Raw genomic sequence first — 18,615 nt, forward strand, 5'->3', positions numbered from 1 at the left:
CTCTCTCTCTCTCTCTGTCTCCTCATTTTCTTTCCTTTTTTTTTTTCAACTGTACTAATACTACATTGGAGCCTCTATTTCATGACTTTTAACTTTATGTTAAAGTCGGTCTCCACTTCTCAAGTGGAGGAGGCATTGTCCCAAACTTCTAATGATGTAATAAGGCCTGGGGCTTTATCTCTTGCCTGTGCTGGGGCATGGGGCTTTGCTACTGGCTTGCCTGGGCACCACCTGCACTGGACTATGTTCCCCTTTTATTCAGTGAAATAGACCTTTCCTGCTGACTTTCTAAGTTGTCTTAGGTTGGAAATTTGTTTCACCCTGTTCTTTTGTTTGTTCTGCCACTTTAGAATTCATTTTGAGGTGTTATTTTGTAGTTTGGAGAAGAATTTTGGAGAGTTCAGAGCCTTACTCTGCCTTCCTGTCTCAGGCCTTTTAAAATTTATTTTGTTAAATATTTCCCAATTACATTTTAATATGGCTCAGGCTTCACTCAGGTGTGTTGGGCAACATGTATTTGACTGCTCTTTTCTAGAAGAACTTAGAACCTTGTCACTAAAGTGATGGAATCCCAATAAAGCTGCTCCTAGCACCAATACTCTAGTTTCCTTATGGACCCCATTGAACAGCAACCATACCCTGATTTGATTGCACATTGTGACTTTAACATCCCAGACCCCGCAAACTCAATCATTGGTCTCATTGAACATCAGGCCCACTGCCCCAGCTAGCCTCTGCCTCCAGATTCAATTCACATATTTTCTACAGAAACAGGTCTGTCTATGCACTCAACTACAACCACATCATCCATTTAGCCCAAGACACAGTGCCTAACTGTCTTGGTCAGACAGGAGCACAATAGCTAGCCAATCAAAGCGGTACCACCAGGATGCCAACCAGGATACTTGACCATCAGACCATAGAAAGTGTCCTCCCTAAGATAGCACCTGCATAGTAATAGCAAAGATCTGATCAAGAGTAAATTTATGATATAGAGAGGCTTATTATAATATCATTATCATATATAAATTCCCCCTCTTGGTTTTTTCTATATGCATTGTGGGTAACCACAAGCAAAACTCCACCCAGGCTGGGACCCCTCCCCTATTACCTAATCCCTTAACAAATCTCTTCTGTCTTTTTAATATTAATCATATTCCCATATTCTATGTAAATTTTGAGTGTGTAATCAGCATCATATACTCTATAAAATTAAATATCTTGCCTTATTGAAATCACTAATTCTTCTAAGGAACTTAGCAACTCACCAGAGCATGTAACCGCAAAACCATAATAAATCTCTTTAGCTGGCTTGGTGTCAAGAGTCTTTGTAATTTTTTTTGAGTTGTCCTGCTGCAACACAACTTGACCCCATCAAAAGGGTGTGGTATGGTTGGAGCAACATATTTTAGAGTTCCTGCCACACAGCTTAAGATACTTTTTCTCTAAAAGGGAGGGAGGCTTTCTCCAAGACTTATCCACTTCTCCTTCCTGTATCCCTTCTCTTGTATCCTAAAGTTTTTAAGAAGAAAACTCTCTGCTCTCCACCAAAAGTGAGAAATAGATTACTTGCTTGCTACTCTATGCCTTGGCTACTCTTGAAGAAAGAAAAGAAGTGCTTACAAAATGTTTACCTTTCCAGCTGCCTTAGCAATGGCTGTGAATTTTTATGAAATATGAAATTTTTCAGCACAAGTAATTTGTCTGGATGGTGATTAGCTGGGAGGATTAGAAGGGGAAGCAGGGAAGGGTGATGCTGAGGAATGTTGAACTGGTCATGAAAACCCTGGAAAAAATTGTGAGGTGCCTGTACAGTATGGAGTAATATCCTACATAGGCTGCTGAAGATGCTGCCACTGCCTGGGGGCACTGATTCCTCTGTCCCTGCTCCCAGACTCTAGTATCTTAGAATGGCCAGGAACACTGAACTTGTGGCTGGTTCCTTAAGTTTCATAGATGTCATTTTCTCCCTCCATCCTTTCTCTTTCTCTCTTTCTCCCTTTCTTCCTTCCTTCCGTCCTTTCCTTCCTTCCTTCCTTCCTTCCTTCCTTCCTTCCTTCCTTCCTTCCTTCCTTCCTTCCTTCCTTCCTTCCTTCCTTCCTTCCTTCCTTCCTTCCCTTCTCTCTTTCTTTTTCTTTCTTTCCTTCCCCCTTTTCAGTGGCACTGATACTAAATAGGAACCTCTAGATTTTAGAAACTTGGACTCCTGCAGCTGTCCCTTCTCCCCCCATGTTTGTTTGCTCACTGGTCATACTTAGCTAGGTCATAAGCTTCTTAATTGGCTCCTCTCAGTGGCTCCGGATAGCTTTGGGCTCTGAACTGATCTTTCTAAGGCCTTTCTTCTTCTTATCTCTCGGGAGAACTAACAAGATAAAAGAAAAAAGAGTTTGGAAGAGGGGTCAGGAGCGTAAGGCGGGTGAAGCCTGGAGAGGGAAGTGATGCCCGGAGAGGGAAGAGATGCCCATTCACTCTCAAAAACTACAGCAGCGGCGTAAACGGGGATTTCCAAGGTTTCCTGGAAAGGCGAACAAAGTTTCTGTGAGATTTGGGAACGTGGTAGTGAGGGGTCACTCCAGCTATACATTAGTAGTCGTAGGAAAGGGACCAATCTCCTCATTATTTAAAAGTGTGTATGAGGAGCTAATTATTGCTGTGTGAGCGAGGAGTCAAGAAAATGATCCTCCCCCCTCTAAAGTGACCTTGGAGCTTAACTTTCTGGAGCAGCATCCATCTCCTTGCTGGACAGGAGGAAGGCGCACTTCCCCTTTAGCCCCCGCTTCTTTTCTCATCACTGAGCAAAGCACTAGCTTCAACCTTTACAAAATCTGCAGAGAGAAAGGAGAAACCTCCCTAGCGCATTCTCTGGCTCCCCAGGGCAGAGAGAGCAGCAGCGGGGAGGGAGAACGTGGTACGGCCGTGAGGATGGCGGACGTCTTTAGCGGGCGGATCCTTGTCAACAAGGATGGGGATACGGTGGAACCCGAGGAGGTGCTGCAGAACAAGGTGGTGGGATTGTACTTCTCGGCAGGCTGGTGCTCTCCTTGCAGGGACTTCACTCCGCTCCTCTGCGACTTCTACACGGAGCTGGTGGAAGAAACCCATCCGCCGGCCCCCTTCGAAATAGTCTTTATTTCCTCTGATCGCAGCCCGGAGGAGATGGTAGATTATATGCACGACATGCACGGGGAGTGGTTGGCCCTACCTTTCCATGACCCCTTCAAACAGTGAGTAGGGGAAGGGAAAGAGGAGGTTGGGGATGGACGGGAGCGATTCCTCGAGAAAGGACATCCCTTTGTAATCCAGCCATATGGTTTCGTCCTCTTCCATAAAAATAGATTAATTTAGTACCATAATAACCCCTCCTTCCCTTCCAGTCCACAGAATTTTCTTCTCTAATCGTAAACTAATGAGTCTATTTCAAGCAAAGATGCTTTTCTTAGCTTCTCCCTTCTACGTCAGTAAAAAGGTGGAACTTGATCTTAGCACTTGTGAGTTCTTTGGAGGTTTGTTCATTGTTAAGTGTTAGGGTTCTTACAGGCGCTATCCAGTGTTCTCTTCTTCTAGCCTCTTGATTTAGTTTACGAAGTATGGTAAAACCAAAGCATATGAACACTAACAGCAGAAACTTTGCAGTTGGAGTGGTTAAACAGTGAATGATTTGAATATGAAACAGGTAGATGTTTATTATAGTGCAATAAATATCACCGGTGTCGAGTATCTTGGAAAGTTAGTCAAATGAAATCTGCTTAGAATCAATGATTTGCTAATAAATGATGATTAATGATCTTAGATTTATAGGTTGTTTTTATTTGTTGTCCCCAAGCTACTAAGATTTGTACCTTAGGAAGGGCAGTGTGCTGTTGTGCATAGAGTGTATGCAGGATGTGGAATTAGGAAGACCTGGGTTCAGATCCCATCCTAGATCCAAGCTGTGTGATTTAAGTCATCTAACCTCCCTGTACCTTCACCTGCAAAATGAAGATGTTGAACTTGATTACTGTAAGATCCCTTTTACCTCGACAGCTATGGTCTCTATGATCCAAGGAAAACTGAGAATCGCATTCATCTCTAGGCATATATTTGAAAAAAACATCAGAAAAATTGGGAAGGATCCTGGGAAGGTCCCTTACCATAGTAAATGTGGAGATTGTAGTATCATTCCTATTCCCAATTTGATTTACTTGTTGGAAATTTTATAGTCCACTGTTTTGCTATGTTGTACTCTGATTTTTGCAGTGTTTGTGTAGCAAGAGGAACATTGGCTAGGAAGTGATGATTTGAAGTACATTTTTAGTATTTGTTAAACTTATTTTCAAGAAAGAGCTTTATTTCTTACCACAAGCCATCTTTGCTTTATTAAATGACTGTAGAAACTGTGTAGCTGAAAAAAATCATTATCTGGTGATTATTCTTTAATGATGAGATTTTCTCCAAGCTTAGCTAGGTTGGTCCTTGGGGAACAGATAATTTAGCTCATAACCAAACCTGATCTCAAAGCCTTTCCTGCTTGTAAAAGATACCAGAATTTGTTCTCAATAGACCAAATGTTTGAAAAAATTACTTGGAGGCATCAAATTAGAACTTTAACTAGTTTTTTTTTTTTAATGTACCCAGCACAATCAGGTGGGTGAAATTGTTTAAATTGTTAGTTTCTTTTATTTCTCTCTCTACTTTGATCCCTTTTTTCCCCTGGCACTTTTAAACAATTAGTTCAAAATCTTTCTTCTTCACCACCTTTCTGTAGCAAGAATTTTTAAGGTTCTTGCTAGCAGCCACTGCACTAATAAATCAGCACAGGTTACTCACAGACAGGCACACTGCATTTTAATCACTTGAGTGTGATGCACCCATTAAGTAGGTGACGGATATGTATGTCTCAAAATTCCACATTGATGTGCATGTCTGCACACAAGTATGTGTGTGTTTATAGTCTTTTTTCCTGAGTTACACGACCAGCATTTGCGTAAGATTAGCTAGGTCACATAAGCAGGCTTACAAAACAATTTGGGGTAAGATCAGAAAGGGTATCAGGATAGGTACAGGAAAAGGTATATTTTTAGCAAAAATAAAAAGGATGGTTAAAACTGTTACAAAGGCCATTTAGCATACCATTTTATCAGACTAAAGAAAATGATATTTTTCTCAATCAGTTAAATAACCTTTGTTAAACCTCCTATTGTGTGCCTTATTAGATAGGATGAAGAGAAATGGTAAGTTCTAGGAACTGTTTAAAGTTGTATGAGTTAGCTTTTGTAACTGTAAAGTGATTGGGACAGCTAGTTGATGCAGTGGAGAGAGTGCTAGTCCTGAAGGAAGAAGACTGAAGACTCTTCTTCCTTTCAAATCTGGCCTCAGACACATACTAGCTTTGTGACTGTGGGCAAGTCACTTGTTTGCTTTAGTTTTTCATTTGTAAAATGAGCTGGAGAAGAAAATGGCAAACCACTCCAGGATCTTTGCCAAGAAAACCCCAAATGACTAATAAAGAGTCAGATATGACTGAAAACAACAAAGACAAAAAGTGATTGGGGGAAGGGACATGCTGAAGGAGACATTCAGTATATGCCATGTCACACAGAAAAAGAAACATAGTAACAGCAAAAAAGCACAAAATAGAGCCATTTATGTTCTCCCCCAAATTGACTTTTAATACCTCTAACCTTGTATTTTAGCAACTTCATTTTACTGTACCTTTTACTAATACTTTTTCCTTTGGTTTGTTCTCACAGCTAGGTGGTTCAGTAAATAGAGTACTGGGCTGGGAATCAGAAAGATTTCAAATCTGGCTTCACGCATTTAGTAGCTGATGACCTTAAGCAAATCACTGAACATTTTTTGTCTCAGTTTCCCCAACTGTAAAGTGGGGATAATAATAACACCTACTTTGGAGGGTTGCTTTGAAATCATATGAGATAATATTTGCAAAGTGCCTGGCTCATAATAGGCACTATATAAATACTATTATCATTATTTTTATTTTTTCTTTTTCTTCTGATTCATGGTCTATGTGCCCCTCATGGAGGCAAAACTTTTGAAGTACTATGTTTGAGCTCTCTCAAGCTGCAATTGACTTTTTAGATAGTATCCTTGTGGTCCATTATTTTCTGTTATTTGTGATATGCCTCACTTAGAAATAGCAATTCACAGGGTAACAGTGTTGCTTGGTAGAAGTCACCCTGTGTCCTTAATTGTGAAGCCTGGTACTATTCTCTGCTTTCATCATGATCAGCCCCCATTCACCATGATCAGTCATGCAATATCTTCTTTCTATCTTAATTCACCCCACCACTCTATATGCTATCTTTTCCTAGGAAATCACATATCTTCTGTCCTGGGGTAGGATGACTCCCAAGGAAGCACTTAATAAATGTTTATTAACTGATTAGTTGACAAAGTAAAAAAAATTGAAAACTCCAGTGATAACCACCTAAAAGCAAATCTAAAATGAAACTTTCCAGGAACATCAGAGCCAAAATTCAGAGCTTCTGGGTCAAAGAAAAAATACTTCATGCAGCCAAAAAGAATATTAATAATGAATAAATATTAATAATGAATACATATTGATTGAATTCAGGGAGAAAAAGAGAGTAAAACCTTAATAGTGGGGATCTCAATGTGTCCCTTTCAGAACTAGACAAATATAATAAAAATCTAAACAAGAAAAAAGTTAGGAACCTTAACAGAATTTTAGAAAAGTTAGAGGTGATAGACCACATATTAAAAAGGATAGCATCTGGTGGAAGGTGGTTATTGTTGTTTTTATACCAAATGCTGTAGTTGAAGTTGTAGGAACTGAATTTGAATCCCACTTCTGCCACTTACTACAAGTATTACTTAACCAGGCAAGTTGCATAACTGCTCTTGGTCTCAGTTTCCTCCTTGCTCTCTAGTCATGCCTCTTCTATCTTGTAAAGTTTGTTTTTTTAAACCAAAGTGTAAGGCTTTACATTTATTCCTCATAAATTTAATCTGCTTAATTCAACCCAATACTGTTGGGATTTTTAATCATTTTAGGATGTTTTGAATCCTGACTTTGTTGTCTAATACATCAGCTTTTCCTTTCATCTTTGTGTCACTTAAAAATCTGATATTCATGCCATTTATGTTTTTATCCGAGTCACTGATAAAAAATATTAGAGTATAGGGCCAACCACAGATCCTTAAGGCACTCCACTGAATATCTCTTGCTAAGTTTTTAATCCAGTTTTAAAAAAATCTTCGGCTCCTAATTGTCTTCCTTTAACAACCCCCCTTTCATTGAAAAGGCAGGAAAACTAAAACCCGTTACAAATATGCATAGTCAAGTAAAACAAATTTCTGCATTTGCCTTGTTCCACCAAACAATTCATATAATCAATATTAAAAGAATGAACCATTTTGAAGGAGTTAGAAGCTCTGAATAATAAAATATTTAATCATATTCCAGAGGACTTATGAGAAATAGAAAGGAAATAACCATGCGTGCAATTTGAGATTTCCTTCCTTCCTTCTTTCATTCCTCCCTCCCTTTCTTCCTTTCCAGACATGCCCAATGTAGGAATATGTTGCTTTTGACAGAGGTTTTGTTTTTCTTTCCTTCTCATAGATAGGGTAGGATAAAAAGAAAGTTTATTTGCCTTGATGGGGAAAAAATTAATTAAAAAAATACATGAGGTATGTGACATGCTGCATCGTTAGTCTTCTGAAGTCATTACTAAGTCACTATATTGGATACTCTTCTGTGGTTTTTCCAAGTTGTTTTTTCTTTACCTTATTATGACCATTATGTACATTGTTCTCCTAGTTCTGCTCATTTCACTCTGCATCAGTTCATATGTCACCTCTGGTTTCTCTGATATTTTATAGTCATCTTTTTTCATGTTCAGCCATTCCCTTACTGAAGAGCACCCACCTTATTTCTAATTTTTTGCTAAAACAAGAAGTACTGCAATACATATTTCAGTACATGCAGGTCTTTCCCTTTTATCTTTGACCTCCTTTGACTAGATCTGTTCCTTCTTGTAATCACTGTGCCAAAAGGTATGTGTTTTAGTGACTTTTGAAGAATAGTTACAAAATGAGTTTCAAAATAGACTAATCCATTCAGTTGTTGTTAAGTCATGTCTGACTCTTTGTGACCTCATTTGGGATTTTCTTGACAAAAATACTGGAGTGGTTTCCCATTTCCTTCTCCAGCTCAATTTTTAGTTGAGAAAACTAAGGCAATAAGAGCTAAATGACTTGCCCAGGGTCATACAGCTAGTGTCTGAGGCCAGATTTGAACTCAGGAAGATGAGTCTTCTTAGATCTAGGCCACGCACTCTTGTCACTGTTCCACCTAACGGCCTAGACTAATACATAATTTATCTGTAATAGTATGTCTATCCTCTGAGACCCGTTCAACAATGACCATTTTCCTCTTTATGCTAACTTTGACAATCTCATGAGTATAAGATAGAACCTCAGAGTGATTTTCACTTACATTTTTTCTCAGTGTTAGTGATTTGGAACATTTTCTCCTGCAATTGCTCATAGCTTGTAGTTCTTCAATTGAAAACTGACTGTTTGTATCCTTTGACAGGGTCTCTATTGGGAGATTGATTTTTGTGCTTATAGACAAACCCTGTCTATTTGGGATATCCATTTGCCAGGGAAATTTACTGCAAATTATTTTCTCAGCTAATTATTTGTCCTATTTTTAATTTTATTGCTGTTGCAAAATGCATTTTTATTTTGCGATTGTCTATTTTATCTTCTCCCTCTTCTCCCCTCCATCCAATCTCCTATCACACAGATGTCTTCTGCCACTTTCTCTTCCTTTACTCTTGTTTCACGTGATGACTGACCTTACACCTTATCAAGGCTCACTCCTCTAACATGTTCAAGTAATCCCATTCCTTCCCATCTCTTCCAACAGATTGACACCTCTGTCGTGCCCACTCTCTTACTTATTTTCAATATCTTCCTCTCTGCTGGCATTTTTCCTACTGCCTACAAACATGCTTATGTTTCTCCACCCAGAAAAAAACCCTCACTTGATCTTTCCATCCCTGCTACCATCCTGTTTCTTGTCTGCTCTTTGCAGCTAAACTCAAAAAGGCCATCTGCCATAGGTGTCTCTACTTTCTTTCCTTTTACTCTCTTTTTAATGTTTTATAATATGGCTCCTGATTTTATCATTCCATCTAAATGGCTCACTTCCAAGGTACCGATGATCTCCTGATTGCCAAATCCAATGGCCTTTTTTCAGTCTTTATTCTCCTTGACTTCTCTGTAGCCTTTGACACTGTTAATCCTTCTCTCCTTGAACATTCCCCCTCCTCTGCTCTGAGTACTGACTTCCTGGCTTCTTTTCAGTCTCAACTAAAATCCTTCCATACTTGGGTTTATCAAATCCTGTGTTACTATTTCAGATCGTTTAGTATTTTTTTATTTCTATAAAGTAACCATTTGGTAGTTTGGTATGGAACTCAATTTATAAAATAATTTAAGTGATATTACGATTTTTATTATATTTGCATGATACAGCCATAGACAACGAATATTTCTCCAAATATTTGTCTTTATTTCTATAATGTTTTATGTTATATTCACACAAACTCTGGCTACATCTTGGAGCTTAACTCTTGGATATGTTATACTCTTTATGGTTGTTTTGTAGTTTCCTTTTCTATATCTGATTGTTTTTATTCACTCTATACAGAAAGACATGCTTTTTGTGGATTTATTGTTACTTTCATAAAGTTATTTGTTTTAATTAGTATTTTATTTGCTTACGGTTCTATAAATATACCATACAGTATTCAAATAATGATAATTTTGTTTCTTCTTTATCTCTGCTTGCTCCCTCATTTGAAATCTTTCTTATTATAATTGATCCTAGAACTACGTGACAGGAAGGGGTGAGAATGCACAGCTTTTTTTTCTCTTCTTTTCCTTAATCCGTCATAGGCCTCTGATCTTTTTTTCCTTACAGAGATTCTGAGTATCTGGATTTGAGAGATTAGAGCAAGCATGGAACAAAGAGTGGACTGAGCTGTGGCAGAAAGGGGAGATAACTGAGGAGAATTAATTCTGGGCTCTCTGGGCATCACAGAGAGAAGAATCCAGACTGAGGGAAAGTCCCAAGAAAAGGTTGGCACTTTCTCCACCTTCACCTCCACAGATACTATAACATAATCTACCGCTTCATTACCTAAATGTTTCCAGTAAACTGAATTTTGACTTAATGAAAAAGAGGTCAGAGGTTAACTAAACATAGAGCTAAATTTAAGGTTAGGCAGAGAAAAACCAACTTCTGTCTAGGTGTTAGGAATTTTTCCAAACTAGGGTCTCAGAGTGATAGTGACTGAACTTAGAATGTTTCTTTTAAAACTAATTCTCTCAAGTCAAAGATAAAGAAACCAGTTTGACCTTAGAGGACAATTATCCTCTAGGCTTAAAATGAACAAGGTGTTGTAATGAGATGTTGTACTTCTTTTCTTTTCTTTTTTGTTATTTCCACTGGAGTAGGCAGAGAGACCAACCAGCAAACTTATCAGGGATGAGGTAATAAGGGCCTACAGTAGGGTAGTAGCAGCATAAGAGAAAGCAAGAGAACATATATAAATGATTTTAGATTAGATAAGATTGGATTTTAGGTTAGAAAGCAGAATCAGTAGGAAGTGGCAACAGACAGGATATGGGGGGGAGCAGATGAAAAAGAGTAAGGAGTCTAGAATGACAACTAGGTTTTGAGCTAGCGTGACTGAGAGGATGGTGATTCCCTCCCTACTACTGAGGAATTGCTGGAAAGATAATGAGTTTGGTTTTGGATATGGTGAGTAAAGTTTTTTACTAGACATCCAGTTCGAAATATGTTCACTAGACCAGTAGGCCTAGAGATGAGAAAAGAAGTTAGGGCTAGATAAGTAGATCTGAGAATCATCAGCATGGAGATCATTGAATTTATGGGAACTGATAAGATCGCCAAGTGAAATAGTAGAAAGGGAGAAGAGAAGAAGGCCCAGGACAGAGCCTTGAGGATCGCTCATTGTCAGTAGGCAGGACCTAGATGAAGACCTCGCAAAAGAAACTAAGAAGTGGTCAAACAGGAAGGTGTTAACAAAGAAATTATTTCATTTGATCTTTACTACAACCCTCTGAGGTGAGTGTTCTTATCTGTCTTTTATATGCAGGGAAAGGACCTGAAAGAAGTTAAGTGACTTGCCCAGGGTCAAACATCTAGTAAATTTCTGAAGCAGAATTAGAACTCAGGTTTTTCTGACTCCAAGCCTGGTACCTTATCCATTATGCTATGTCACCTCTTTATAACTTATTTTCTTTTTCACATTCTAAATGACTCGAAATCAGAGAGAAAAAAAGATATTAGCATATATTGAGGGAGAGAAACTCAGTAACTCTGTCAGCCATGAAGAAGAGGTCTCTTTTACAGGTGCAAAGCTCATTCCCAAATCTTTACCCTACCAGCCTAAAATAGTGCTTAAAATTCCTGCAGTTAGAATCATTCCTTTAGGAATTGGGGTTGACAATTCTTTTGAGTTTCTCTAGAGACTCCTTTAAGTACTCTTGCAGTATCTTACCTAGCAGGGGCAACATTAATCCACTAATGCCCATTAACGCATGAAAATGAAATGGTCGATCAGGTCAGGTCACTATCGTTTCTTTATTCAATATTCACAAAACATTTATTAATTGCCTACTCTAGGTAGGCAGTGTACTGTAGAGATTGAAAACATGTGCGATGTCCCTACCTTCAAAAGAGTTTATATTTCACCTAGGAGTTTCTATTTTATTAAAGTATCATTTAGTGAAAGAAAGGCCCCAGTGGAATGGGATATGACAGTCAAATTTTCATATGGAAAAAGAATTTTTTTTTTTTTAATTAATTTTTTTATTTTTTTTAATGTTTAACAATCACTGCCATACAATTGCGATTTTATCCCTCCCCACCCACCCCCCACTACCTCCCTCCCTCCCCACGACTGCATACAATTCTGTATAGATTCTACATAAACTTTCCTATTGAGTATATTTTCACTATCGTCATGCTGTGTAGTCAGACTAAGATAAATGAAAGAATCCGTATAACAAATCAGAACATGATACACAAACAGATACACATACACAAACATGATCTGCTACATTATGTGAGTGACTTCCATATTTCTCTCTCTGAGTGTGGAAGGCTTTTTGCCTTGAGGTCCACCATTGGGATTTTTTTTTTTTTTTCAGAAGTTCTTGTGTTATTACAAAAATCTAAGTCTACCAGAAAAAACTCTCACACACTGTGGTTGTTGCTGTGCATAAAGTTCTCCTGGTTCTGCTCCTTTCACTCAGCATCAGGTCATATAAGTCCTTCCAGGCCTCTCTGAAGTCTTCTTGTTCATCATTTCTTATGGCACAATAGTACTCCATTACATTCATATACCATAATTTATTCAGCCATTCCCCAATTGATGGACATCCCCTTGACTTCCAGTTTTTGGCAACTACATAGAGTGCTGCTATAAATATTTTTGTACATGTGGGATCCTTTCCCATTTTTATGATCTCTTGGGGATATAGTCCTAGTAGCGATATTGCTGGGTCAAAGGGTATGCACATTTTTGTAGCCCTTTGGGCATAGTTCCAAATTGCTCTCCAGAATGGTTGGATGCGCTCACAGCTCCACCAACAATGAATTAGTGTTCCAACTCTCCCACATCCTCTCCAGCATTTATCATTTTCTTGTTCTGTCATGTTTGCCAATCTTATAGGTGTGATGTGGTACCTCAGAGTTGTTTTGATTTGCATCTCTCTAACCAATAGTGATTTAGAGCATTTTTTCATATGATTATAGATAGCTTTAATTTCTTCCTCTGAAAATTGCCTGTTCATATCCTTTGACCATTTATCAATTGGGGAATGACTTGTATGATTATACATTTGGGTCAGTTCTCTATATATTCTAGAAATGAGGCCTTTATCCCCGAGCTTAGCTGTAAAAATTTTTGGAAAAAGAATTTTTAAAACGTTGGAGTAAGGGAATCTACTGTACCTGGGAAGAGTAAGCATACATAGGACATCACAGTGGATGGCAAAGGAAAGATATGAAGAAGCACCAGATCCTAGAGCCTGAAGTTCTCACCTATAGCTAAATGGGAATCCCTCCTACAACATAACAACATTCCTGGCAAATAACCTCTGTCGGAATATATGAGGAATTCATTGCTTCTTAAGGGTGTCTATTACACCTTGAAACAGTTTTAATGTTAGGAACTTTTTCTTTATTGAGAAGGAATCTATGTCTCTGCAATTTCCACCCAATAGTTTGGCTTTCTCAAGCCAAATAGAACAAATCTAATCCTTCTTGCACAGGTCACCCTACCTCACCATGTTTTTTTCTCCAGTTTACCAGTTCCTTTAAGTAATTAGAATATGGCATATTTTCAAGTTTCCTCACCATTCTGATTATACATCTCTGGATGTGCTCCAGCTTGTCAAAGACTTAGAGGGAAAGTACCTAGAGGAACACTGTACTCTAAATTTAGTCAGGAAAGAATGGGAATAACAGCTTTTTCCTTTTCTAGATACTATAACTTAAGATTGTGTTAACATTTTAAATTGTCATGTCACGTTACTTGAAAAGAGTAGATATGGGATTGTACGTGCATGTGCGTATATGTATGTGTCTATATATGCATATATTTGCACACATATACATACATACATACATATATATGTATATATACACACAAAAAAATCCCCAAACTATGCATGTGTGTTTCTATCTCTGTTTGATTGAGTAGGGATATGCAGGAAAAGAGAATTGGAAATAGTGTCTCAAGCAAATTTGTACTTCCCAATTTAGCTTCAGACCAGCCTTGAGAGCAACAGATGGAATAAATCAGATTACTCTCTGGATTAAGACCCTGAAATCGGGCAACACTAAACAGGAGTGGGGATTTCCATAATCTGGCATGAAAGGAGAGAAATAATCTCTCTGAAGGTTAACAGGAAAAAAATTCCCTAACAAGGAGAATTTTCGATTAACTTAATTTTAAAATTAGAAAGAAGTCTGATAACTTCCTGTTGGAAAATAATAGAAAAAGAGTAAAGATATCTATACGTTGCTTTTGTAATAATACTAGTAATGTTTCCTTGAATTCATTTAGAATTTAAAGAATTAAAAACATCCCATTTTCACTCTCATATTACCATTAAAATCAAACTGCTAACTTGTTGAGACAATGAAGGGACCCTGGGTTTTGAAGGTAATGTTAGTGAAATGCAGGGTCAGACAGGTCCTGTCCATATGGAAAAGCTTTGAGTACCATACTGGTGATGAACTCCTCTGTTGTTCATATCTGGCCACCATGTTTCTGTTTGTTTGTTTTTGCTGCAGAACTTTATGAAGACTATTCTTTAAGGATTGAAGGGGATGGTAAACTGAGTTTTTTGTTTATAATTTATCAGTGGGCATCTACATTGTTTCTAGTTCTTTGCTACTGCAAAATGTTTGCTCTAAATATTTTGATGTATATGGGAACCTTCCTTTCTTTAAAAAAATTTAATTTAATTTTTATTCTGAACTTAATAAAACCCAAACAAAAATTAATATTTCCATAAAATATTATGGAACAGAAAAGGATTTTACATGAAAATAAATCTCCATTAGTAGAACTTGTTTTTCTTGTAAAATATATAACAATAACTTTCAAAACTGCCCTGCATGACTATAGCTCCTTCTAGTCTCTCTCTCTCTGTCTCTCTGTCTCTCTCTACCCCTCCCCCTCTCCCTCTTTAGAGTGGGGCAAGTGGATCCTATCCAACTTTGTTCTATACCTTTTCTATTGGAGAAAAAACCCCAAACCCTTGTGTAATGCATCTAAATACCACCGGGGCAATTATTCCAACTCCTGTCATTGGCAAATTGAGTCCCCGGAGCACAGTTGTGTCTTTATTCTCAGGGTTCTAAGTGGTTGTTTGCTGTGGTTGTAGTTGTTGTTGATGAGGGAGTGGGTCACAGATAAATTTCAGGAAATCTGTGAATTTGGTTGTTTTCTTTTTAAAAATGTTTTAGAGCTTTTCCAGTATAATTAGTTCCCTTTGTAATCCTTTGTATTTTATTTTATGCATTTAAAAACATCATTCTGTGAAGGATCCATGACACAAAAGGTTAAGAAGCCACGTTCTGTGAATGTCCCTGAGATACGTTGGGCGATCTATAATGCTATTAATTCTAGACTCCATTCTCATATCAATTACCAGTCACATGTAATATCTCCCTAATATCAGTGATTAGTGCCACAGTATCATTTAACCAATTAAAATCAATTCACTTTCATGAAGGGATATTTGCTGAGAGGATACAGCAAGAATAGAAATACATCCCCTTAAACTGAGGGTATACTACCTGTGTCACTGAGAATGGACTCAAACTTGAATTGATTTATACAGAGCATTCCCTCCCCTTCCCTACTGTCTACACTCTCTAGATTTAGCAGAGTCAATGCTGTAGAGTTGTTCTCTTGCCACAGCAGGACACTGAACCTCAGAGTCAATTCACTGCTGTATTGGATGAAGTGTACTCAGGGGTCACTGTTTTCTAACCTGGCTTGCCTGCTGACAGACTCTGGTGCGGACTCTAGACCTCTGATGGTTAATCCAACCTTCCAAAGCTCAGAAGATCACAGCCTAGTCCATGCCATCCCCATCCTAGGGCAGGAAAGAACAAATGCAAAGAAACAAAGAAGTACTTAGTCTATGCTCATGGACATGTTTTAGCCCTAAGTGGCAAGATAGGAAGCTGGGCAGCCAGAGGCTGCTGTTGCCATTGCTTCTACTTCTTTCCCCACCTGGAGGATTTTTATCAGTTATTGTCTCATTTACCACCAGGAAAACGAGAAAATAAGTGCCCTAGTGGGAGTCTTTTTCTTATGCACCCTCAGCTTTAGCCCAGTACTGGAATTGGTCATAAAATGCCTACACATTTCTGAAGTAGAGAGGAAGACTTTTCCATGACATATCACCAGACACTTCTAGATGCAGGCTCACTGTGCCTCTTGATATGGTTTGGCTAGAGCAGAACACACTGCATATGTTCAGAAGTTAAGCTGTCCCTGACCATTCCCTGTTACCCTTAAGTAACAAGTAACAAGTAAGTTAATTAACAAGTAAATAGAGCCCAGCAAAATGAGCTCCCTCATTGACCATGTTCATATATGTTTTTCTCAGTTTGCGCATTGAGTCCGTTATCTGTCACAGGGTGGATTGCAGGCTTCTTTATCAGCTCTTTGGAGACGGTATTGGAAGTATTCTTTCCATCTTTGACCTCCTTGGTATATGTATGTGTATTGTGTATATGTATATGTGTATGCATGTACGTGTGCATATAAATTGGCCTGGAAACAACGATTTGTGTTTTCTCCTTGTATTTCCTGACCACTACTCAGTCTGGTGCTCTTTCTTGATCTTTGTTGAAGTAGTTGTGGGAGGAAGTTTGGTTGTGCTGCTTCCTCCTACTTTATCATCTTTACTTGTTCTAAAATTAGACTGTCACATCACATATAACAATAAACTCAAAATGAATGTACAAGTTAAATGTATACCATTAAAAATTAGAGAACCGAATCAAGTGCCTCTCAAAACTACATCATAGAAGAGAATTATTCATTCAACAAGGGATAGAGGAGATAATAAAAGATAGAGCTGATAATGAAACATAATTAAGTTATAGAGGGTACCAGTCAATTGGGAAAACAATCTTCTTCAGATACCTCTGATAAAGAACTAATCAAGATAGATAGGGAACTAACACCAATAGGTAAGACCAAGCACCATTCTCTTATGGATATATGTGTATGTGTGCATGTATAGTCGACCTCAATCCTCAACTCCTTTGGAGATAATTTTCCTAGAAAATGGTGCAAAAGTGAAAAACATGAATGTTGATTCATTGAACCTATGAGAAACTGAGGATTAGGTTCCTGCAACTACCCCAAACTGTAATCTTTTGTTGAGATGGCTGAAAACACATTTTTTGCATACAGTTCTTCTTTTTTCATACAATTCCTTATAACAAAACATTAATTCTGATAATATGCATTTTTGCTAATCCAATAACTGTAACATAACCCATAAAATGCAGTACAGAAAATAAAATTGGCAACATGCAAAACATTTTTTCTGGCTAGTTATTCCCCAGAATTCCATGTTAATTCTTTTGTGCTAACATCTCAGTTCAAACCAAACCAAACCAAACCATTGATTTCAGACAATATTCTCTTTTTCATGTACTGCAAATATTGTACAGCAAATAAAATTCTTAAAACTAAAACCTTTTTTTTTTTTACCTTACTCTTACTTTTCTCTATGTCAGATGGCAGCATGAGGTCATTGTACTGTGTACCATACTGCTATAAAGCTCTCTACCTCAGCTTTAGCCCAGTACTGGAATTGGTCATATAGCAGGCACTATAGAGTGCACCTTGGCTGCCCTCTGAAAACCAAAGGAGAAGTTGCTAGGACTTTAGTCACTGCCGTTGGAAGACACTGAGACCAGTCTCAACATCACCTGCAACAGTCTATCCTTCACTGTTGGTGAATGGCATTGCAGCTTCTGAAGGAGGCAGTAGCTTGAAATAGAGTATTGGTCTGTATTGAGAGAGGGAGCATGCATCCTTCAAACTTTGAAGTAAATATAGTCATTGTAATGGTTAATTCCTTGACTTGAAATGTAACCATTTTCCTGTATTTTTCTGTCATTCTCAGTGATTTGAAGAAGAGGTATAATATCACAACCATACCTAAGCTGGTGGTGGTGAAACAAACTGGAGAGGTCATCACCGACAAAGGACGGAAACAAATTAGAGAACAAGGACTCTCCTGCTTCCAAAACTGGTTGGAGGGAGCTGACATCTTTCAAAATTTTTCTCCCTGAATTTGTGAATAGTGGCATAGAAGGCAGCAGGAGACTTTAGGGTGTGATCATCATGCCATTTTCATAGTTCTGAAGATTATTCTTATCATACTGAAGGCAAAAGTAAAGGGTAAAACATTAATTTTTCATTCTTTATTTGTATTTGTTTCATCATGTTTCATGACAGAGGCACTAGGAAAGAACATTAAGTAAATGTTTCTCAGGAAAAATATCTTCCCTTCTCTGATTATGTAGGCTCATTAATTTTGGTATTCTTAAGGTAATTCTGTTAATAATACTAAGAGCTTAATGTATCATTCCTGAGTGATAGCTGGCTGGATAGGCTAGTGTATCAATCAGTCTTTTGAAAATCTATGCAAAAATTCACGTATAGATCTGTTCAGGTAAAGTAGTATATTTCTTCATATAATAGATTTCAGCTGATTAATCTATTTAAATGATACAAATTGAAAACTATATTTAATAAAGTTTATAGTCTTTGTCCTTTAACAAAAAAAATCCATTTCTGCATTATATGTCTCTGATTATCCCCTTTATAATTTCAAGCAAATAACATCAGATTATTTGAGTGAATCAAATGATATCATTATACCAGAAATGAATAAATGAATTCCTCAAATTGTCTATTTCCACATTCTTTTTAAAGGCCATATATTTTTTCATCTTTTGAAATCTTTTTTCCCTTTTTCTTTTTATGAAATCTCTAATAGTCA

At 37.7% G+C, this 18,615-nt stretch overlaps 1 protein-coding gene across 1 annotated transcript; it reads left to right on the forward strand.

Annotated features, from left to right (window-relative positions):
• Nucleotides 1-2,336: 2,336 nt before the first annotated feature.
• On the forward strand, nt 2,337-18,404 carry NXNL2 (nucleoredoxin like 2). Its single transcript, XM_072597393.1, has 2 exons — nt 2,337-3,224; nt 17,734-18,404. Exons 1-2 carry the CDS (start codon nt 2,923-2,925, stop codon nt 17,900-17,902), a joined length of 471 nt encoding a protein of 156 aa, XP_072453494.1. The 5' UTR covers nt 2,337-2,922; the 3' UTR covers nt 17,903-18,404.
• The last annotated feature ends 211 nt before the right edge of the window (nt 18,405-18,615 follow it).

Source organism: Notamacropus eugenii, chromosome 3 (genome assembly GCF_028372415.1).
Source record: "Notamacropus eugenii isolate mMacEug1 chromosome 3, mMacEug1.pri_v2, whole genome shotgun sequence".
NCBI lineage: Eukaryota > Metazoa > Chordata > Mammalia > Diprotodontia > Macropodidae > Notamacropus > Notamacropus eugenii.

Coding starts and splice junctions, on each gene's coding strand:
- NXNL2 (XM_072597393.1), top strand. CDS start 2,923: ATGGCGGACGTCTTTAGCGGGCGGATCCTTGTCAACAAGGATGGGGAT. Junction 3,225..17,733: donor TTCCATGACCCCTTCAAACA/GTGAGTAGGGGA, acceptor TGTCATTCTCAG/TGATTTGAAGAAGAGGTATA.